The sequence below is a fragment of the Phaeoacremonium minimum genome (assembly GCF_000392275.1).
Source record: "Phaeoacremonium minimum UCRPA7 unplaced genomic scaffold PA7_03_scaffold_47, whole genome shotgun sequence".
Taxonomy (NCBI): Eukaryota; Fungi; Ascomycota; class Sordariomycetes; order Togniniales; family Togniniaceae; genus Phaeoacremonium; species Phaeoacremonium minimum.
Window position 1 is genome coordinate 149,525 of NW_006920954.1, and position 23,418 is coordinate 172,942.

Consider the following 23,418-nt stretch of genomic DNA (forward strand, 5'->3'; position numbering starts at 1 on the left):
CTAGGGCACAGCAGACAGATATGTGGTAATTATCACTCTCCAACAGTGTCCAATACCTATCACAAGAAACAAATTCGATGATAAGTACATTCAGGTAATAGAGGTATTGATGGCATTTTGGAAAGCTGGGAATAGAAGTATCGAGAGAACTTGGAGCTTTATAATGAAAAATCCATCGACGTGGTCTGCAGCTTACATTGCCCACCAATGCTCATGTACTGAGGCACGGAAGAACACTCGGCTGCCACTAAAAATGCAGTGAAATGCAGCGACCTTTTGGTCTTCCGCGACCGTGCCATCTTATAGTACTATATTCTCTCGAAATTAAGCAACGCACTCTAGGGCTCATTTGAGGTTGAAACAAGAGTCCAAAGTGAATGGCGACACACCCTCCCTAAAGCGTTACCATAGGTACACCTGCAGATTGACAAAAGCTTCTAATTTATCATAGTAGCGTACCTTAGGTCTCGAGCCTATCACGAAATCACACATAACCGCCTAACACTAAGGGACGAAAATGGCACTTTATGTGTGGCGAAGACCAGGCGCAGAACTCTTTTCACGTGGCAACCAAATGCGATGCAACTATCGCCTTGGAACCAGCGTAGGCACACAAGCCTCGAAACTGCTGAGCTCTGAAATCTTGAGTCAAAGGCACTAATGAGACTACGCTACTGAAGAAGCCTCAGATCGCTCTAGTTACGAGAAGATTGAAGTCGCCGATGCATATTTCTGTTTGTTTGATCTTCTCTGTTTGACAAGCTCGGTGACTGGTACATGTCTGATGAGCCCTGAGCACTCACTTCGTGCGAAAAGTAGCGGGCCGAAAGAGGATCTCAAATAAACAGTGGTCTCTGTCACCTCAGCAATTTTATCAATACCGGCACATGGCACCGTACGATTTCGAGTCATGCTGCCGATGCTCGGTATGTTTCGTCCGTTGAACACCGACATTTCCCTAATAGGCAATCCCTTGTGAAATGCATTCCCCTCATTGGCTATCTCCAGAAGAACAATGTTTTCAACAACCGAAAACCACCACGACAAGACATGCAGTCTCGGTATTCGGTTTCGTTATAACTGAGTCCAATGGATTTCATCGAGCTTTTCTGAAGCCCTACCGGCGGCTGAATATGTGCAGCCGAGTGAGGATGAGGCGTCCACGGCCGGGACGATTGACCTCCCGAGTGGAGCCACCCGGGTTCCGGCATGAGAATTGGCCCGACCGAAGCCAGTCCGTCCCGGGCTTTTCAAGACGGTCCTTGCTGATGAAGATAGATCGACGGCCCCCGACTGTCTACCAAACCCGAATTGAATGGCTTTCAAGATTTCTCCCGGTGGTCGGTGACCACTGGCCGTTTTCAAGTCACAGTTCTACCTTGGGGTTGTTCGCAGGTGTAATTATTAGTATACCTTAAGAGTAGAGCACCGCCTACATGTTGACAGTGTGGTGATTCAAATCCAACTAAAATAATGACGCTTGATAGAACCGTATTCAACGCTGATCACGATTCATTGCTGAATCATTAAGCTGTGAAATCATGCCGATAGGTTTTATAGATCTGAGAAAGTCAGAGATGTTCATGCCACAGGTCGGCCGAAATCGTCCGAAGCTTCGTAAACCTATATTGAAGATCGGGATATAAGTCAACGATCAAAACATTGTCGAACCGCTGTAATTACTCTGGCACTCAACAGGCGGGGTTTGGCAAGATATCATCTATTGAGAGTGTGCCCTGGCGACATCTGAAAATGACCTCTAAAACAATTGCTGTTGTTGGTGCTACGGGACAGCAGGTCTGTTTCAAAGCCTATAGTATTGGAATCTCCCCGGGCTTTGTCTAACATTTTGTAGGGCGGCGCTGTAGCAAACCATTTCCATTCTCTAGGCTGGAAAGTTCGAGGTTTGACACGGAACCCCAAGTCCGACAAGTCGTCCGCCCTTGCCGCACGTCTCCCGGGCATAGAGCTTGTTCAAGCCGACCTCGATGACAAGGCCAGCTTGAAAACAGCGTTCCGTGGCGCGCATGCAATCTTCACGGTAACTGACTTCTTTGAGCCGTTCCTCGCCAATGTCGCGGAGTTGTCAGCAAAAGGAGACCGAGCTGCCGGGGAGTTCGCTGCGGCCATTGAGGTGCGCCGGGGTAAGAACATGGCAGATGCCGCCGGGGAGCTGCTGGCGGAGGACAGTGTTCTTGAACGATATATCTGGTCTACATTGCCTCCGGTCTCGAAGATTAGCGGTGGAAAATACACCTACGCATTTAACTACGACTCGAAAGCAGAGGTAAGCCTGCTCGCAGCTTGTTCTCAGTAAGTGGAATATCGCTGAAACCCTGGCATTCTAGATCCAAGACTACATCGTGTCCGACTTGCCTCAACTCGCTGTCAAGGCGAGTTTTCTCACCGTTGCGATTTACACTAATATGCCGATTGCCATACTCATGATGGGCGGCGCTCAATTTGTTAGTTGCAAAGCCCCAACTACAAGCTGAAAGCTCTGCTGCATTAAGCGGGCTGACACCCACGCGAATGCAGGACGCCGAAGGCAAGCTTATCAACGCCGCGCCGGTCTCCGCAGATGCGCCGCAGTACTTTGCTGATGTCAGCGAGATTGGAAAGTTCGTCGAGGCGCTGGTGAAGGCGCCTGCGGGCAAGAACATGCTGGGTTACAACGGGCGCAAGTCGTTCGCGGAGGTTGCTGGCATCGTGTCGGGCATCACGGGCGTCCCGGGCACAGTCATCCCGATGACAGTGGAGCAGATGGCCGCGTCGATCCCCGGCGTTGGCAAGATATTCGGCACCGTTGGTACGTGCCAATATGTGTGGAGGTGCATTTCCGGGATGTTTATCTAATTTGGATTTTTGGAGCATTTTGGGTGGACTTTGGTACAGAAACTGGTAGCAAACTGCTTACTCCGCAAGAGGTATGCAAATGTATCATTGCTTTCCTAGAGCAAGGTATTGACAAACATGATAGGTTGATCCGAGCATCAAATTGAGTACTATTGAGGAGGCCTTGGGAAAAGAGGACTGGGCTCAGGTGGCGGCGGTGATCAAGCAAAGCCAAGAGTCCAAGTGAGAGGGCAACAGATGAAAACGCAGGACGGCGCAATGGCTCAATGGAAGTGACTCCATTTTTAGATTGAGACGATTGAGGCCTCACCAGCTAGAAACGATTATTAGTTTGATTCCCGTGGCGATCTCTCCTATCACCTGTTCACAGTGAACCTAAGCAGGAATGCTTCTAGAGAGCTTCTGGAAGTGGCGCGTTGAAGGGATTCTCGATCTGGGGAAGATGCGCCAGGAGCAGCACGGCAAAGACGGAAACCGGCGGACCGTATTGTTGACTGACCCATCATACGCCAAGCCGATGACACGAACAGTTCGCTTCGGGTCGTCGTGAGTGGAGGACGGATCTGCTTGGACGAGACTCGGTGGCAAGCCTACAAGCCAATCGAGGTGTGGGAGTTGCGTCGCTATTGCCGGCTCAGCCACATCTCCAACGGGGGCCTGATCGCCCTCGCGCACCGTAAAGGGTGGCCTGGTACCCAATCAGTGTGCCAAACACGACCTCCACGTCTCTAGCGATGTTTAGCCAGATGACCAGCGTCTGCAAGGAGGGAGCTGAAGGGGGAACCGCTTCTTCGACGATGGGGCCTTGCGGGTACCTGACGATGCAGGCAAACGAGGTCCCCGAACTGCAGTAGTTGATTGATACTGTCCTGGATGCACACAATTCATGCAGCCCTAGCCAGGACGGCTCACTAGTAGGTAACGTTAATGCTGTCTTTGAATGTTTCATCTGACATGCTTATAGCCTTTCGAGGCTGGGTAAGCCTTCCACGAGAATAATGGAAGCCTGGAGTGACCGTGAACACTGTGAACACCTGTGAACACCGTGAGAAATCCTCAATATGCTCTCTCTTAGTCTCAGTTTGGCCGGCTTTTTAGCAAGTCAAACTCCTGGAACTCGGTTGTTCGACACTTGAGCATGCCCTGTAAAACTTGAACTTGAAAAATGCACACAAACAAGCCTTTGGGCAAGAGTGAGTCTCTTTGCTATTGTTGTCGCGTGGTTGGAGCACAGAAATTGCACTGCCCCCAATGCCCTCTGGGATGCGGTACTCTAGGGCATAGACTAAGGGCAGGACGGGGGTTCTATCGGTGGTAATAATGCACCCACAGTGAGTGACTAAGATCCACGTTGGCGAGAAAGAGGAAGAGAGAAAAGGCTGGAGGCACCAATCCGACTAAGCCGAGAGCGAGACACACATTCATCTTCCCACTCTTCTCCTTCCATTCTACAAAACAATCCAGACAGCCCCTACGTTTTTGTGTGCTTGCTGGCTTTACAGTGTGTCTTCGCCTCTTCTTTCAGCTTGCATTCGCTTTCCGATCTTCGATCAGCCACCTTGGACGGCGCGTCGGGGAATCCCTGCTGTGGCGGTGATTATCGCTGACGTTTTCTACCCGTCGTTCCTTGGCCCAAGCTCCCGCCCAAGGCCCGGCCCTGTCAGTGGAAACAAACAGTGACGCAGCACCTACCAGTAGTCTACACCAAAGTTGAAGTACAAGCCTCCTTCCTCTTCTTGACAAAAACAACCCCGCGGCAAGCTTGTTGCACAACCACACCTTTCTTCTGTCTTCACCAGGACACTCTCCTCCTTGCGCTACTGCAAGGACACTTCAGATCTTGGATCTAGACATCATGGATTCAAATTCAATAAAACGAAGAGACACGACGAAGGGGCCGCCTCTTCGTATCTTGTCACTAGGTATGTTCCCGAGGTGGACGGTGACGGGTTACTCCCAGGCATGAATTAGGCGCTGACATGAAGACAGATGGCGGAGGCGTACGAGGCTACAGCATGTTCATCATCATACAGGAAATCATGCATCGCACGTTCGTGGAGATCAACGGAAGAGCCCCGCGACGAAACGAAATACCCAAACCCGCAGACCATTTCGACCTGATCGTGGGAACTGGCACCGGCGGCCTGATCGCGCTGATGCTGGGCCGCTTACGGCTGGATTTGGAGACTTGCAAGGAGCTCTACGTACGGATGACTCGCATGGTGTTCGAGACCGATAAGACCATACTGGGCATTCCGACAAGATCCACCCTGTTCAAGGCATCCAAGCTGGAGGAGGCTATCCGAGAGGCTGTCAGGGAACACACCAGGGACGAGGACGAGGGCAACGATGGCTCAGCACCCGAAGTCTTCAGCCCTCTGAGCACCGTGTCCCGTTCAAGCGCTGCACAAACTCCGAGAAGACATTCGAGCAACGCGAGTGTGGTGAGCTTCAGCGCGAGAAGCCCAACAGCGCAGATGGCTAGGCCGGCCTTTAGCGGGAGAGGAGGAGACCCGAATGCACGACTTTACGACTCGCGGGAGAAAAGAACTAAAACGTTAGTGTTCTGAGCTTTACAGCTGTCATTTCAAAGCATGTACTGACATCGAGATAGTGTTGTAACTGCTGTTTACAAAGGCGCGCCAAAGAACGCCCCTGCCGTTATGTTAAGGTCCTATGATTCAAGGAGAGAGCCGGCGCCGGAATATGACTGCAAAATCTGGCAGGCTGGCAGAGCAACATGTTCTATCGGACTTGCATTCAAATCGGTTACCGTTGGGCAATCCGTCTTTCATGACGATGGAGACGGGCGGTTCAACCCTTCTCCTGAAGCGTTGGACGAGGCTGTCGTGAACGAATGGCCTGGACGTGAAGTGGGCGTCTTCCTTAGTGTTGGAACGGGAAAGCGACCGAAAGGAAGCGATCAAAACTCAGCTATGTGGTACGAGGGCTTCCTGGGCGAGTTTGCTGAGGCGAAGAGGAGGCTCATCTCCAAGATTGAAGGATGTGAGCGAACTCATGAGTACATGAAGAAAGAACACCTGGTCAAGCGTGGTGTCAATATCGAGAACTATTACAGGTTCAACGTCGAAGTCGGTGTAGGCGAGTTTGGAATGAATGAGTGGAACCGACTTGCGGATATTAGCACATCGACGAGGATGTACCTATCGCGAGGATCTGAACAAAACATGGTCCAGGATGCATCTGCGAAGATGGCCAAAATCTATCGCGCCAAGCAACGATATGACAAGCTCGCAGATGTTCCGGAATTAGTACACACCCTGCCAGATGTCTCAAGCCCACTGGCTGTCGAGCTACCTGGTGATATGCCAACCTCATGGCCAGTGCACAGCACACCGCCAAGTCGACATTCTTATGAGTCTGGTCCTGATACTCTTCCGGTGCCAACTGGCAACACACCGTCACCGAGAAGCTCAGGTGAGCGGATACGACCTCCGGCTCCAACCAGTCAGCCACCACTGCCTCCTCCGCGGACGTCGGGAGCTGCATCTCCGCCACGGACACCTGGGCGCCAATCTCAGCCAAATAACGCCAATAGAATGTCGGCGCCTGCTGCTGGCTCCTACATTGACGACTCAGATCGCCTCATGGTCACCGCTCCTACACCCGCGCAGTGGCGCAACGCGGCTGGGTCAGACAAAATAGCAATCATGTCCCCGGATGAGCAACCAAGGCGGCAGGGAGACCAAGTTAACAAAATGAACAACAACCAACAGCCGCACCGAGTTGAGCCTCCACCACTACCCCCGAAGACACCTCTACCAGAAAACCAATCGGCAAACGGCCGACGAGCTGGAGGCGGTGCACTGCCCTACCCTCTAGATGACGAGGCACCCCCGCCGGTGGTGAACATGGCTAGGAAGCCAGAGTATAGAGGGCGATAAGATTAATCATTGGATGACGCAACTTTTCAAAAGAGAAGAGGGACTGGAAAAGGGAACGTAACGTTTATGTGAATGTCGTCCTGGTCGTCACTAGCCAGTCATAGACGATTATGAGTGTTATGGCGTTTTGGGGGCCGTTGCGATGTTGCTCGGGGTTTCAGCAGGATACCAATTTTAGCATACATGGCTCATGCTTTACGACTGATTGATGAAAGTCAGGTTTTTCACGACCGACTCTAGCTTAGATACCTTTTGCATTTCGAAATCAAATACACGAACTTCTATAGCTTGTTCAGTCCTTGCAATGCTCCTTCAAAGTGGTAATTACGCTGCATAATCCCACGGGAAGATATGTTGAAACCCGACCGTTTGGGTCCACTGCAGATCAGCTTAGCAGCGACTCCAATTGTGGTAATTAACCTGTCGATCCCTTGTAAGCTTTTCGTCTAACTTATGCTTAACACCATCAGCTCACTTTTACTTTCACTTGGATTTTCGTTGTACAGAGGTTGCAACCTGTAACATTCCACTCACTGTATCCGGTTGAATTATTGTCCCGGGCGGACGGGCAGTGTTGGGCAGGCTTGGAAGAGCTGGAAGAGGGAGTCGTTGCATGGACCTGCAGTCATCTTTGGTCTTCAACACTGGAGTGAAGCTTCCCCTCACCTGATGCAACGATGAACAAGCACGTTCAGCCTCGATGCCTTGTATCTCGGGGACTTTCTCTTCCGATTCATTGGCCCGACGACTCGTTTTCCAGGGTCCTCTGCGTGCTGCACGACGCATCTCCGGATCCTTTCCAGGCCAGCTTATCCATTTGACAGATGGGCCGAGAAAGCGGCCGTTTAACGTCCCTACGGCCCTACGGCAAGACAGAATCAGGAAATCCCGAGCCTGCGTCCCCAACATGGCTGCATACGACCGTTGCTGATATCATCGCAATGTTATCTCTATACGGATTATCGCAGACTTTCGCTTCCAGTGTATCGCAACTGGCTCCATTGAGGGAGCACTCGTCTAAACTGAAACATTCTTCTGTCAGTCTCGCACTTCAGATGAAGGTCTTTTTGTCAGGCAGCAGACGGCACTTCCCGGCGTCGCCTTGGCCCTTGACATGTGTTCTGCCTCCTGATGCACCAAGCCGTACTTAAACAAGCGACCTGACGCCACCATTCGTAGAGCTGCCTCTGAGCTTCGTGGAGGTGCGCCAAGCTTTGTGGTGGGTGGGCATCAAAGTCCGAAGCTATGACCAAGCCACCCAGCCCTACATCGCCATGAGTCGCACCAGGGGATTGAGAGCTGTCGTTCTGTCCATGATGGTGCCATTGCCGTGCGGTGCCACCATCCCGTAATGGGGAATATCGTTCGAATCCGTCCGTCTGCCGCAAATGAGCGTCTCGGTGATGCCACAGGTGCCTATGAGAGACGCATGCAGGCTAGCGGTTGCTTTACCATTCTACTGGGTCCCATGAGCTCTCCTACGAGCTCTCCTTATGACGGCATCACAATTGCAGGCACCGGCGGCGTTTGGACTAGGCCTCACCGACATGCTAGTGTCGTCGGCAATGATTTAGACGAAGATTTGCTACCACAAAGTTGATTAGTCGCAGGTTCTTGTTGTCTCATACATGAGCAACACCTCGCTACCAGTCACTACCCTGTGACGCGCTGGGGAAACAGGCTACGAAACACAGCCTCTCGTCGGGCTTCTTGTCCAAGTTCTGGGGATTGTTGTCGACAGCGAATCGGCAGCGGTGAGTTGCTTCCCAGTGCCGACGGGAGGTTCTCAGCTCGCCGGCCCTGCCCCTTGCTAAATATAAACGAGGGACGACACCTCAAATCGAGGCTGTCAATTCTCTATATCAAAAGCTGATGGAACGGTTCCAATTCGATTTTCCTAATCTGTCAGATTTATCATGTCTATCAAACAATATCACTTCGCACAGATACTGGACAATTACTGATGTCACATCGATTTGGACCCCCTCCCCAAGATCAAGCTTCTAGGCCGCCTTTTTTAATATCGGGTTCCCTGCAACAGGAATCTTGTTCCGGGCTATCAGATCATACATTACATGCTTGTTTCTCATTGCTTGCCTTCTGTGTACAGGCATTAGCCTCTTGCTCTAGCAACTTGGGCTGGAGGTGCGCTAAACCCAACTCGTACGTTTCCCGACGACTTGCAGGTCCAATCCCGAAGCCCCTTTCGCCTGGTCCGGGCGCCCTTATACAGGAGAGGGTCACTAACAAGCAAGGGGACCACGACTAGACCGCACCACGGTGTAAGTCAGCCCTACGACAGCCCTTATATATGCGGGACCGGACTGCTTGCTACCGCAGCACGAGGGGTCGGAAGACACACATCTCAATTAGGATTATGTCCGATGCCATGCAGATCCGTGTGGGACGCCCAATACGTGCAGAGAGGATACCGACCTCCTGTGGGGAGTGCCGGAGGAGGAAACAGAAGGTATGATGATCCTTCTCTTCACCCATTCGTCTGTGTGAAGTCTCGTAGAGAATCTCGAAACACGAACATGATTTCAAAATTGACCGTGTACTGGCCACTGACGTCAAAGCAAAGTGCAACCAAGGACATCCGTGCAGTAACTGTGCAAGACGCTTCCCCCAACCTCCGTGCGAGTACAGGTTGGTGAACAGGTAAGTGCACAGGATGAAAACTACTTGTGTCGTAAGAAGAAGATTCCTGACTTCCAATGCTGAAGAGCTTCGTCTCTACCTAGTGGTCAACCCAACTTCGAGGTCTCAGTCCTCCCGCCTCCGTTCACCGAAGACACCCCCTTCCGCATCATCGAAGGCGTTTCCGAACCCCTGTTGCCAGCACGAACACCCTCACCACTACGATCACCATGGAGCTCGGGAGGCGGGACGAATTCGGTCCGATGGTCAGGGGTTGACGAAGAAACGCCGTTTCCCGGCTCGACTTACACAGCGAGCCCATGGGAGAACCACTGGACATCCGCACCCGGAAGCTTAGCTCCTGCCGGCCTGCCAGTGTGCGACGAGAACTGCACTCTCCATTCGGATACCATCCATGATGCTGTCAAACTCCTGCGGGCTCGGGCGGCTCTCCCTGCCCAATACCTGAGCGATCAGTGGCACCCTCAAAATACCGAGGAGATCGTATCCTGGCTGCGTCTGGGCTCGACCCAGCCTCGGCTTGCTGGCCAACATCTGCCTTCAAATCCTCTTGAAGATCTTGCTCATTTGCCAATTCCTGCGACAAGACAAAATGCAGAGTTGCTCCGAATATGTAGTTCACTCTCGCCTCCAACGTTATGTTCTTCAGCTGACAGTATGTAGTCGTTAAACTTCTCTCACAATTCAAAGCATCTCTCGATGGAAAACCTGATCCAAGCAATCAGTACATCAAGTACTATGTCCCATTCTGCATTCAGACCCCGCTCCTCGCCCAAGTAGCCATATTCACCTCCGCCTGCTTTCTCACCGAGACCGGCTACCTTGACAACATGGCCACCATGTCTCACAAAGGGCTAGCTATCCGGATGCTGAACGAACACCTTCGGTCGAAATCATCGACGACAGATGTAGCTATCTCTGCTGTCACCCAGCTCATCCTGGATGAATGGTATTGGGGTGAAGCAAGCGACTTGCGGGCGCATTTACGAGGTCTCCGTGAGATGATCCGACTTCGAGGCGGTTTCCGGAATCTTGGAATGGATGGGATCATTGCTAAGCTTGTCATCACGTAAGTCTACTTTGGTATCAATGAAGTGAGTTCTTGGCTAATGCTAGAATAGCACTGACATCGCTATCGCTTTATCTTTCGAGATCCCCCCTTTTCTGCAGAACGGCCCAGAGTTTAAATTTCACGACATGAACCAAGGTCCACTACGAATTTGTTTCAATACTCCGCTAGTCTCCCCTCTCGTACCTTTCTCTACATGTACAAACTCGATGAACCTTCACGCGGCGACTGCTCGAATCCTCGATGATATGCGATTTCTTATCGGCGCCGTTCTCTCTTTGCCGTCGAAGCCTTCTAAGATTGACCTGCACAAGGTCCATACAACTGCAGCCTGGATTCACGAGCGCATATCAAGACTACCAGTTCAGTCTCCCGAGGCGCGGAAGCATCCGGCTGCGGTTTCAGATCTTCTGAGCCCCGAGAGTGCTGGTGATGCCGTCTACTCGCGTCAAAACTCACCTGCCTCAGCGGCATCTCCTAGGATATCGAGACGAAATAGCCCGCTCCTGCAAGACGGAAGCCAGCCAGATAGCTCGTCGGAGCATTCCTACCCTCACTCTCGGCCACAACCAGTGCTCCCAGGGCCGCTGGAGCCAGAAGACGTCCTCTACCAAGCCGTCCGGCAGGCAGCGCTGATATACAGCCGAGTGATCATGCTGCGCCAGTCATTCCGCGCGGTGGTGACGCAGAACGAGTTCCTGCAGCTGTGGACGACCATGTGGCGCGTGCCGCTGGCGACCTGGAAGGGCGTGCTGGGCGTCTTCTGCTGGATCGTGCTCGGCATCACGCCCACGGCGCGCGAAACCCCTCACGACCGCTTCGTCAAGAGCATGCTTACCATCTCGTTGAACCAGATGAGCATCGAAAACTGGGAGATTGCAGATGCGGCGATGAAGGCGGGGCTGAAGCTCCATCAATGGCTAAGGGATGGCGAGGAGGAGCATGCACGGGCTGAGCGAGGTGGCGAGGATGATGAGGCTATGGCTGCGGATATAATTATGAATATGGCGGAGACCGCGACATCTCTACCTTCAGGTGGCGATGGAAAGGGGAAGGCGTCGGAAACTGGTGCATTTCTCGAGCCGAGTGAGGCGATAATGGGAGGAGGTTCAGCCCGGTCAGTATTGCCTAAATGGCAGTAGACTCTCACTGGGTCTCAAAAAGAGTCAGGGTCAATTATTCAATGGTTTCGAATTGTGTATTGGCTTCGAGCGCTGGTGTTAGGCGGAGTTAGAACAAAAGGAGGTCGAGGGAAAACCTCTAGTTCGGGATAGGGGGTAGAGCCTGGCAGAAAGGAGCGGCAGGCAGGTCACCGTCCCTACAGCTTTTCAAATACTTGACATATATTATAAGAAAACAAAACTAGTATTGGTAGACTGTTTTCGAGTCTCTTTTTGATAATTGTGAAGTACTACTGAACATTTCAGAGCCAATTGCATGTGATGTCATTGTCGGGATTGAGACAAGATAACATCACTGTCACAAGCCCCGCTGTTGATAAGGAGTGGGGTTCTTCAACATGGTGAAGTAGTTGTAAGACAGTTCAAACTGGCGGGGTGAGATAACTGCAATTGCGCACAAAATGCATCAGTGGACTGAAAATTACACGCCGGGTTCGAATCTCGAGCATCAAAGTGTTTTCACCTGGGAGTGTTGAATCCTGGACACTGCTCAGGTGGGTTGGCAAGCACCAAAACGTAACACCGTTTTTGTTCAGAAAGAGCTACATACTATGCCTGTAATGCAGATGGTGTTGTCAAAGATCTCTTCACAATCTGGTAGCATGTTCTAGCTTTACGTAAAATCGGTCAACCCCGTTGCGGAGAGATGCTCTTCTTGTTTGTTGTGCGGCGACTCCAGCTCGGCATCTTTGCTATTACGCTATTCAATTGGTGTCAGATAAGCGTCGTTTACCAACGGCACTTCATCACATCAGCGAGACATCTCTCCCAATTCGCAGGAAACGCGGATGACGCCAGTAGATCTGACTGACTGCTCAGGGATCGAGGGGCAGTTGAGCCAATGGCATTCGTCAATTGGAACAGAATGCCGCATCTATCGCAACTCCTCCTGTCCGCCGCTGTCCAATGCGCTACCAGTCTTTATCAACGATCTGATGAGCCTGCGTGCCAACGCACCGTGCGGGCTAGCCTTGAATAGTTCCGGGCTTCTCCATAGTTGACACAACGGCTTTGACAAATGCGATTTCGTCGAGGTTGAATCTGTTCAGTCTCTCTTTGGCCGATGGCCGTTCAAGTCCCAGGCCAGGTTCCCGCGACGCCACTAAGTGGGATAACTGGGCCAGTCAGACCTATGGAATCGTCTTTGACGGTCTGTTCTGGACCGTCGTTTGACTGGCTCCTTTCTTGCGTCCACAGATGCTCGCATGCACTCTTATCTGTTCGGATCCGTGATCCAATGTCATCGCGTCACCGTCCCCGCGGCGTGGGGCTCGACTTATCACCGTCACCGGCGCCGTCGGTCGTTGCGACTCCTAAGTAGAGGGCACCCGGTCGATAGGCGACTGCGAGTACTAGTGAGCGTTTTATCTCTTTCTGTATTGTCAATCGATGTCTTAGTTCTTTCTTTCGTAGCCTCCTAGATCAATTGGCGTTTCTTACCTCAGTTTCACACCATATTCCACCATGTCCTGTGGCAGGTGACGCCGTGCTTGTGAGACAATCCAAGACTGCGAAAGAGCCGATTCTCTTCTGGTCTTATCGCGCCCATACCGGCTCGAAGCACGCTCGCAAGCACGTAGTGCTCTACCTCGTTGCTTCACATCATGGCAGGAAGCACTTCTTCGGAGACGTTGACTCCTACCGAGAGTCCGCCGAGTGAGACGACGGCGTTGCTCCCTAAGCCGCCCTCTGTACATGCATTGCCCGCCGATGCTGACACCGCCGAATCTCATGAGACTAAGGCCCCGAGATGGCGGCAATGGTTCTCTGAGATTGGACTGCTCACGCGGTCGTCGATCCCTGTGATTCTGGCATATACGTTACAAAACTCTCTTCAAACAATTTCTGTCTTGATCGTTGGGCGCCTGTCTCCCGAGTCGCTTGCGACAGCAGCCTTCTCTTATATGTTCGCCATGTCAACGGCATGGCTTATCGCCCTCGGTGGCACTACCGCACTTGATACACTAGCAAGTAGTAGCTTTACGGGGTCGACAAATAAACATGATCTCGGCATCCTCTTGCAGCGAGGGCTGTTCGTGTTGTCGCTGTTCTATGCTGTTGTAGCGGTTATTTGGTTCTTCTCAGAGCACATTTTTCGCGCTCTAGGGCAGGAGGAATATTTATGTATTCAGAGCTCGATCTTCCTTCGATGTCTGATACCAGGTGGCCTAGGATACGTCTGGTTTGAGTCGATGAAGAAGTACTTACAGGCTCAAGGTAAGCCAGACTCGGTGAGGAGCCACTTAGTGTCATAACTACAACTAACATCGATCTCCAGAAATCTATCGTCCGGGCACTTATGTTCTTCTCATCACATCTCCACTAAATGCACTACTCAACTGGCTCTTCATATACAAGTTCAATATTGGGCTCTATGGCGCACCAATTGCCACTGGCATTTCATATTGGATCTCCTTCCTGCTGCTTGTCGCATACGCAGCCTTCGTCAAGGGCAAGGAGTGCTGGGGAGGTCTCGCACCACGCCGAGCTCTTCAGCATCTGTGGCCGTTCGCTAGGCTTGCCTTCCTGGGACTCGTACACGTTGGCACCGAGTGGTGGGCATTCGAGATCGTCGCTTTGGCAGCTGGTCGTCTAGGTACCATCCCCTTGGCGGCACAATCCGTCATCATGACAGCCGACCAGATCATCAACACCGTTCCATTTGGCTTGGGTGTCGCCGCTTCTAGCCGTCTAGGCAACCTACTAGGTGCCCGTCGACCGAAGGATGCCGAGCGTGCTGCCCATTGTGCGGCCGTACTGTCCATGGTTGCCGGTGCACTAATCTTGGCGGTGTTGATGGGCACCAAGGACGTGTTTGGGCGTATATTCAATGACGATGAGCGCGTTGTGCGTCTCGTGGCCGAGGTGATGCCATATGTCGCGCTCTTCCAGATCGCTGACGGTCTGAATGGCTCGTGTGGAGGAGCACTCAGGGGCATGGGACGGCAATGGGTAGGCGCGCTTGTCAACATTGTCAGCTACTACTGTGGTGCGCTTCCGGGAGGCATCTATCTCGCTTTCCACGGATGGGGACTGGCCGGTTTGTGGATCGGGCAGTGCGTTGCTCTGTACCTTGTGGGCGCCCTGGAGTGGGTGATCGTGGGTATGTGTAATTGGGATAAAGAGGTCGATAGAGCGATGGACAGGTTGGAAGCTGGCGGTATTGGCGCCCGCCAAGAGGAAGAGGAGGTCCTTGAGGGAGACGCACTCGGTAGACAGGGTCAGGGAGGTCACATTGGGGAGGTGGGAGACCAAGTTTGAATGACAACTTTTCATGTGTGACTTGTAAAAAGGGGCTATTGATATACGAGCTCAACATGTAGTCGAGGAATACTGGACGATCAATAGATCAATTCATATATACCAGAGAATGAAGTTATCGGATAGATGTTATATATTCATCACTCTTCGTCATCCCAGCTGAATCAACGTTAGAGATGGCGCCGAAGCTTTCCATTCCCTTTCATCAATCTCTGCAATATTTACTCGATATGCCACGCCGTCTTTCCATTCTATCTGCAGCGCAATTACTTCTGGAGCAATTTCAGGAATGTCGGGTGTTGCTCGGCGTGCAATCTGGATGAATTCGGCATTACCCCTGAAAGCATGAGCTTCGGCACATCTGCATGCTCTGCCTATCTGTTTTCCTTGCTTATTCATCACAGTTGGTAAAGCTTTGTCGGGTGGCGAAGCTACTCCTTTATCGCCTGGGTAAGAAATGCTAAGTGACGCAGAGTATGCGAAGAATATCAAGACATAACCGTCAGGGTATGTAGATAAATTGGGGACCAAGCCCTTTGAGAATTTCCCAAAATCAGATGCTGTCATGCTGCCAATTTCTTCAGCTTGGTCAAGGGAAGCAATCCCATCAGCCGAATCTAGAGCAGTACCGTCCGTTCGAACAAAATTAGGAACGCTAGGCTGATATAGGTAGCAAGTGATTGTAGGAGAATCTCTGTATAAGGCAGGGTTAGTCAAAGTCACAGACTCGGGGCAGTTCCCATACGTAAATGACCTTTCATCCGACACCCAGCAATGCGCATCTCCCTCCCAGCCCATCCAAGACCAACTTGGAAATTGAACGCGTCGGTTCAGATTCGTCATTGGCAGCTTCGATAGCTCAGTACGTCTTCGAACGCCGCGAACTGTATCCCATGTGAGTGCCAAAGCAAGCCGAGACTTGGGTAAACCCCAGAGGAACTTTTCCCCAGATTTATGTTCCAAGACTTCAAGCATGGCGCTAAACGCATCGTGGACGTCGCCTCCACACGTGAGATTGCGTTGGGAATACTGTTCCACCAGGTTTCGGTACAGGTCCCAGAACGCATTTCCAACAGCATGGTCTCCAATATCCAAACGGTGTGCTGTTGCATTGAAGTGTCGAAATGTGGTTCCGGGAACTTCGAAGTCTGATTCTTCACAGAAAAAGGCCCTCTTACAACTAAAAAGAACTTGCTCTTTGGTGAAGATCAGCCGTCGTCGCGATAGAACATGTTCCTGTAAAGTCCAACCACGGGTATTCCACACACTGGTGTCCATGTCCTCGTGCCCGCGCCTATATAACTCGTCCCAATGAGTCGGGCACGACTTGACAGTTGTCATCAGCGCCAGACCTGGCTTCTTGCGCTCTGGTGGGATGACCACGGTTTCTTCTTGGGTGTACATGCGTGTGTGGGGCAAAAATCCAGGTAAGCCTCCACTGGAATCAGCACCACTAGCAGCTTCAATTGTTATATAGGCAAATTGATAAATCGATGCCATATAACTAATTTGCTGTTTTTGGTCTCTCTCACTGTCCTGGATTATGCATAATGCATCGACCCAAAGGTATTCAAAACCCAGTTTCTGACTCAACTCTAAAGCATCAGCGATGGTCTTTGGGAGTGTCAGTCTAGATAGCGATCCAGGTGATAGTAACCGATTATATGTAACCGTTTTGAGTTCTACTCGAGGACTAGACTGACCCCATACGTAACTTAAAGCAACATATTTCAGACTCTTCAGATCCACCTTATGAAACTCGACAATAGTATCGGAAGGTGCATGTAGGAAACGGAGTTTGTCTAGGCTTTATATTGATCGTTAGAGCCACAAGTTATTGAACGGGTAATTGTGTGTGATCAACCACTTACAGCTGTGAGTCCTTTTCTGGAGGTTTGCAATGCTCGCCATGCATTGTGTCGCAAATATCAATCCAATGATGAACTGTTTGAAGATCTAGCTCTTCACTTCTTGCTCTACCGCCGAAGAGCATTCGGTCTCTTGGCTGACTACCGGCTGTAAAGTATTTCGGTTCAGCTGTGATTTCGCGTGGTTGGAAAACATGATCAAATAGAGCAATGCTGCGCCAAGGGGTGTCTGGTCTATGTGCTGTAATACACAATCGCCGAAGCAGCCATAACTGTCTGCCCGCGTTGTCGAAGACGTATCCGTAATACGACAAGTCTGGGTCAGCCCTGAGGAAGACGCCATTTTCACGCAGTATATCCAAACTCCCTTGTCGGTTTAGCACATGATTGAAGAGTCGGCATAGTCCGCAAAACATGGCGCGCTTTTCAATCCCATCAAGGGAGCCGAGGTCGACTTTATCAGGCTTTGCTCTGAGGTGGTCATATCGGAGCCTTCTCGGCGTGCTTGCTCAAGCTGGGTGACACTTGGGCCGCGGAGAGCATCGAAGCAGATCTTGCTACAAATATCACAGAGAGTCATGGGCAGATCTAGAAAAAGAGGCTTCTTGAAAATCTGAGGAGCTGACATTGAGCTCTTCCTATATCTAAGAGTTACGAGAGCACTACAAGAACAGGTTCCTACGAGGCTCACTACTACCTACTATTTTAAGATTATGTCCTCGGCCAATGGCAAAACCGCCCAATCATAGTCTAACGCGTGGGTGGGGTTATCGTCAGGTGCATGAGCATACTTGACAAGAGGAAGTCAAAATGAGAGGCAAAGCAGTTTCTATATATTTCTTTTATCAAATAGCGATTGATTTCAGTAATAACCTCAATTTAACCATTCTCAAGCCTTTTCATTCGTATGAGTACTAGACAGTGCTTATAAGTCAAGTTGAGTCCCTATGAATTTCCGCGTAGAATACTGGCTTCTAACACCTGTTTGATAAGTCGACTTAAGTGTCCTGAGACCCAAGTCCACAACATGCATTGACACGTTCATTTAGCTGCGTTTAAGGCTTCTTCTATATCTATTTAAAATCTACTAGATTCAATCTTCATGAGCTCTACCAGGCACTCATCCATCTTCCATGAACATTTTTTCTTGACAGCGCCGAGACAATTCTTCATGCTTTTCTTTGACTGCTGGCTGTTGACATTGTCAACAAAACCTTGAAGACCTCAAAGCCCATATTATTTTCTTTTGTCAATACTCTGAGGATTCTAATTCAATCTCGTTTCATGCCAACTTTTCCCGCTTTGCGAAGGCCGACGGTACTGATGCCGATGCTGATGAGTGCAGTCCCGAAGCAAGTCCAAAATGCAGCTCGATAGCCCTGGAGTGTTGCATAAGACTGGTTGACCCCTGAATTGCCCATCTCTTTATTGGTAACGGAGGCTGCTATCATGGCGGTCACCGCCGGCCCGATGCTGTTCCCTAATTGCGACACTGTATTGAAGACACCTCCGGCCAGAGCCTGGTCCTTCCCTGGGAAGCTTGACGTGATGATCAAGTTGCTAATATTGAAGAGCAGGTCCGTGCTGATCACGACAAGGCACAATGCCGGGAAACCCGCCACCCAATAACTCCATGACGGGTCTGAGACGGCGAACAGGATAGGGCCGGCGGCGCTTGCCAGACCTCCGACCAACGCCAATGTTCCAGCAGGGATCTTGTCCATTGTAAGACCGGCCACTACGTTTGTTAAGATTCCAACAATAACTAGCGGCAAGAATCTAAGAGCAGCTTCAAGCGAGGTTAGGCCTTGCGTGACTTGGAAGTACAGCGTACACCAATATCCAAACGCATTGAACCACGCCCAAAGAAGGAATATCGTGAGGCAAACGGCGGTGAACTCTCGTTGCCGCCAGATGCTGTTGGGGAGGATGGCTGGTCGACCAAGCCGTTCCTGGCGACCAACCCAGAAGACGAAGAATGGGATCAACAAGACCGCCACAACAAGCAGGGCGATGTTGTAGGGTTTCCTCATCACGCTTCCGCTGTTGGCAATTTCGGCGAAAATGTAAGATAACAGAGCAAGACAGACGCTGGCCGATGTAATGCCAACCCAGTCAAAATCGTGGAGCAGCTTGTGCCTTACATCGACAGCATGTTTGGTCGGCCTCGGTAAGGTAAACCATGCGGCGACGGTCGTGGCTGCATTGACGCCAGCGGCTGTGTGAAAAGCGGTCCTCCAAGTAGATATCTGGACAAAAACGCCTCCCATGACTAATCCCAGAGCGAAACCAAGAGGGTTACCTCCTCCAAAAATGGCGAAGGCCATGTTCCTCGTCTTGCCTGTGGGGAATGTGGTGGTGATAGTGCTCACGGCCGTCGGCATGCAGAAGGCCATAGAAATGCCTTGTAAGACGCGGAAGGCAATGAGCTCATTTGCGGTCCTCGATAAGCCCACAGCAAGGGTCCAGACGGTGTACAAGAGCGAGCCGATGAGGAAGATAGGGCGGTTGCCAACGATATCGGCCACGGCGCCCAGCATGAGCAGTGTGCATCCCAGTCCGAGGGCGTAGACAGAGGCGGGCCATAGCAACAGGTTGTCCGGAATGTCGAGATCCGTGGCAATGACAGGAAGTGCGGTGGTAAGCGCACCAGTATTAAAGGTGTTCAGAAGAGTTATGCATGCAAGTGTAGTCATCAACACAGCAGATCGAGTCTTGCTGGGTGCAGTGGGTTCTGCTTCAGCACTGGTCGCTGGAGCTTCTGTAGCGGCAGTGGAGGCGGCCCCAAGGGCGGCGATCGGGGCTGATGGCCTTGCTCTGGACTCGATAGTCTCGAGAGTGACCAGCTCTACTTCGGTGGAGGACATCGTCGTCGCGTAGGCGGCCAGCGCTTTTTCTTCCCAGAAATTTGTTTTGACGATAATGTTGATGGCCAAATCAATTTTCAGCCTGCTGTGTAACAGGCTGCAACTGTCTGCTTACGTTGCCCATCAGTTCACATTCCTGTTCTGGAATCGCCTTATCGCCCCTGAAAGGGCGCGCTAGGCGAGGCACAGTAATAGTGGATTAGTCTGCATAGAGCGCTCAAACCATCGGCTCAACTACGTTCAGTGCCAGAAGCGTAACACCACTGTGCGAAGGAGATAAAGCCTCTTTGACGACTTCAACGTGAGTAATTATATCATTGCATTCCAATCAACACGTTAGCAAATAGAAATACCGTAGATGGCATTGGCGACGCCATTTAGCCTGTTCCTGTTGATCTTTGTTATGCTAAGGGTATCGAAGGCAGCCGTCGCCGTGGATATTCAACGCAGAGTACAACACTACAGAGTCCGCGAATGCTATTGATGGTATGATTATGTTCCTGAGTATGTTAGCATTAGGCTATTACATAGTAATTGAGGACAAAGATTCGAATCTTGAAAGAGAATTTTCAAGACAACGCTTGCTACAAGTCGAGGATTCTGTTAATGGACTTCTCTTACCCCGCTAAAGTAGTAAAGTGTAATTCCGAAGTCACTAGATGATGAGAGTCAACATACTCGTTGGGAATAGAAGATTCTGTTTATTACTATAGCTTCGACAAGTTCTGTCAAGGTAGTAATAGCTCCATGACACAGTTGCTTAACTTACGTTTATTACCCTAGTGGAGGAAAGGATATGCTTACAACTTGGCTCACCTTGGTGTGTCTAGGTAGTGAATTCATTGACCTTCTCTGTTTCTGACTTCTCGCTCTCGGAATAATAGCTCAAATGGTTATGAAGGTCTATTCTAAGCTGGATCGCACCTGCGGTAATTCTATGACCTGAGTATAACATATTCTCCACCCACATGGAGAAACGAACTACAAAGTGAGAAGTATATAGTTTAGGTAAACTACAATATCACTATTCTAGTTCATCTGTTATGCACGCAGCAAATTCCACCCGATAGCCACCGACATCCGGCATACAACCTCCACATCTGCTCGTCGATGATGACTCTGACAGGATAGAGCAGACCTCTTAGTCAATGAGATGACGATCTCCTCAACTACTTCCGTATAATGGCCTGCAATAGACCAGCTTTCCCACACTGCTCGAGCGTCAGTGGTCCTTTGGACTTGCAGAAGTGGCTGGGAATTCTAGACGGCAGAACCTATCAATTTCTCCCTGAATGATTACACAATTGTCAAGCATTATGATCCCATCGTAACCCCCGAGAGCCGTTAGAAACAAGACATTATAAGTCAGAGGTGCGTCGCTACAACGATACTTGGATAGGAACTAAAATCGATTGTGATTGCTAAGTTCTTCCTCACTTAATATGTTGTTAAGGGTGCGGTGCCTTTATCTTGTCTACTTTACAGCGCTTGCTTTAGGAAACCACCAAGAACTGGGCTGCATATGCAGTATTTGTTGAAGGTGTGCCGGCAAGGTTGGCAATCCTGAACATGAACTATTGGAACAGAACAAGTTCGACAGGGGCGAGGGCAAGTCAAACACTGGCAATCACATTGCCAAAAGGCGTGGCTAGCATTAAAGTTGACTTACTTGGCAGTCCAGAGGGCGCAGGCGCGAAGGGTGACTCCATCACCTACGCAGGCAGCCAATGGACCTACGATAGTCTTGGAGAAGAGGTAAAAGGTGTCAGAAATGACTCGATAGTCTTAAAAGTGAGTAAGAGGCTTGTGTATCTCGAAGTCTTCGAAAGCTCTGCCGTGTTGATTCATCTATCACCATATTATGGGCAACATATAGATCCCCGTTATTCGAAAATTGTATCCCCAAAAGGTTAGCCTCTCATCAATTACCGACAGATGGAACCTGTTTTCGAGTTCTGACCCGTGCATTTGAGCATCGAATATTATTGCTGAGCCGTTTGCGCCTACATGTTGTAAGTGTTGAATGTTTTCAACAAAATCACCTTCACCTGGATATTTGAAGGGAAACAATACGGATTTTGGAGATGGTGTTATCCATAGACGAAAAGGAAAGCAGTGCCAGCCTTTGGGAGTTTGATTGTCACAGTAACAATTGTGCCACTGTCATGCATGGCTATCACTAGATAGGCTCCTGGTCAACGGAAAACTTTAGTGATCGATCATTAACTATCGCTTGTTTTGGTATTGAATGTATCGACTCATGGAAGAGATAGACCGCTATTCAACATCGACATCTCCGCCGGACCGGCGGGTGCGGCTCGAACGGTTTAGTTGCAGGGATGGATGAGCACACATTCTATTGGACTTCAGAACTACAAGTTTGACCCGCTGATCGATTGTCGATGAATGATGGGGCAGAGTTGGCACTAAAGGATCAGATCCTAACAATTTGTGGACCCTTGATGGGCTAATTGGCGAGATATGGCACAGCCGGACTAATGAATCTTGCATCGTCTAGACAAGAAGTTACAAAATCTTCGTGGATACCAACAATATTTGGCTGCTCTGGAACCTGCTTGAAAAGAGGCATATGTACTAATTTCTCACATAGCAAATCCTTTCGGCGGTGAAGCATTAGCTTATCCAGATCCAGGAGAGTCCCTTGGAGAGTAGTATATAAGTACTGCTTAACCGCCCGAGACAATTACAAGAGACGACAAACTCTATAAATACAATGACTATCGATACTGGAAAGCGAATTAGGGCTCGTGTTGCCGATCTGCCATCGGCTATCCCTTCTGTTCCTGTTTTTGTGGGGGAAGATAGCCTTGATGCCGCTAAGGAAGCAAAAACCTTCTTGAAGCGATTCTCAGATGCTGTCACAGAAGGAAATTGGAGGGCTTTTGGGGAGCTTTTCCTGGATGATTGTTTCTGGAAGGATTGCCTTACCTTAACTTTTGACAAGAGAACTTTGACAGGAAGATCAACCATCGTCGAGGCATGGAGGGCGCTGTCGTCTACCAGAAAGCCAGACAGCTTCACGAACAATCAAGAGCGAACACTGAGTATGACGGCTCAGTTCGTTCGTCTAGCGCCGACAATGGCTAGCTTGGATGTTCCTTTAGGCTTTACAACAGATTCTCCAAAGTCCAAATGTGTTGGAGTCGCGAAGTTGGTCCCGAAAGATGGGCAGTGGAAGATCTGGGTTCTGTCAACAGGCGTGATTTCGCTCGAGGACCATCCTTTCGCCCCCCTCCCCAGACAATCTCCTTCCCTGATTGCAGACTCACAGAGGGGAAAGACTCAACCTCAGGGTCTTCCGCGTGTCTCGGGTGTCCTAGATGCCGTGGTCGTTGGTGGAAGTGACAGCGGTTTAGCCAACACGATCATGCTTGATGCCATTGGAGCCAACGTTGCAGTGTTTGACACTGAAGCTGTACCTGGAGGAAACTGGTCAACGAAACGTTACGAAGACGTTGTGCTGCACCATCCGGCGTCCATGATCCAACTCCCAATGTTTCCGGTGCCAAGCGAGGACTATCCTGAGTACCTCAGTGGCTTTGAAGTTACCAAATACTTCAGCTCTGCTGTCAAGACTCTGAAGCTACCGTTTTTCGGAGGCATAAAGGTTGTCAGCAATAGCTGGGATGAGCCAGCCAAAACATGGAAAGTCCAGATTCAAGACTTAGGAACGGGCGATACCGCTATGCTTGAGGCAAAGAACATTGTCTTGTCAACGGGGTTCCTCCT

At 50.5% G+C, this 23,418-nt stretch overlaps 4 protein-coding genes across 4 annotated transcripts; all 4 read left to right on the forward strand.

Moving 5' to 3' along the window:
- Window positions 1-1,752: 1,752 nt before the first annotated feature.
- On the forward strand, window positions 1,753-3,082 carry UCRPA7_968 (putative hscarg protein; the record flags this gene model as incomplete). Its single annotated transcript, XM_007913557.1, has 6 exons — window positions 1,753-1,797; window positions 1,856-2,287; window positions 2,349-2,465; window positions 2,539-2,809; window positions 2,872-2,927; window positions 2,981-3,082. 6 exons carry the CDS (start codon window positions 1,753-1,755, stop codon window positions 3,080-3,082), a joined length of 1,023 nt encoding a protein of 340 aa, XP_007911748.1.
- A 1,813-nt stretch (window positions 3,083-4,895) lies between these two features.
- On the forward strand, window positions 4,896-6,037 carry UCRPA7_969 (putative patatin-like serine hydrolase protein; the record flags this gene model as incomplete). Its single annotated transcript, XM_007913558.1, has 3 exons — window positions 4,896-5,413; window positions 5,471-5,954; window positions 6,002-6,037. 3 exons carry the CDS (start codon window positions 4,896-4,898, stop codon window positions 6,035-6,037), a joined length of 1,038 nt encoding a protein of 345 aa, XP_007911749.1.
- A 3,977-nt stretch (window positions 6,038-10,014) lies between these two features.
- UCRPA7_970 (hypothetical protein) lies at window positions 10,015-11,633 on the forward strand (the record flags this gene model as incomplete). Its single annotated transcript, XM_007913559.1, has 3 exons — window positions 10,015-10,077; window positions 10,148-10,491; window positions 10,544-11,633. 3 exons carry the CDS (start codon window positions 10,015-10,017, stop codon window positions 11,631-11,633), a joined length of 1,497 nt encoding a protein of 498 aa, XP_007911750.1.
- Window positions 11,634-13,864: 2,231 nt separating this feature from the next.
- On the forward strand, window positions 13,865-14,933 carry UCRPA7_971 (putative mate efflux family protein; the record flags this gene model as incomplete). The annotated part of the gene is made up of 2 exons (XM_007913560.1): window positions 13,865-13,889; window positions 13,951-14,933. The coding sequence occupies 2 exons, from the start codon at window positions 13,865-13,867 to the stop codon at window positions 14,931-14,933; spliced, it is 1,008 nt and encodes a 335-aa protein (XP_007911751.1).
- Between the last annotated feature and the right edge of the window lie 8,485 nt (window positions 14,934-23,418).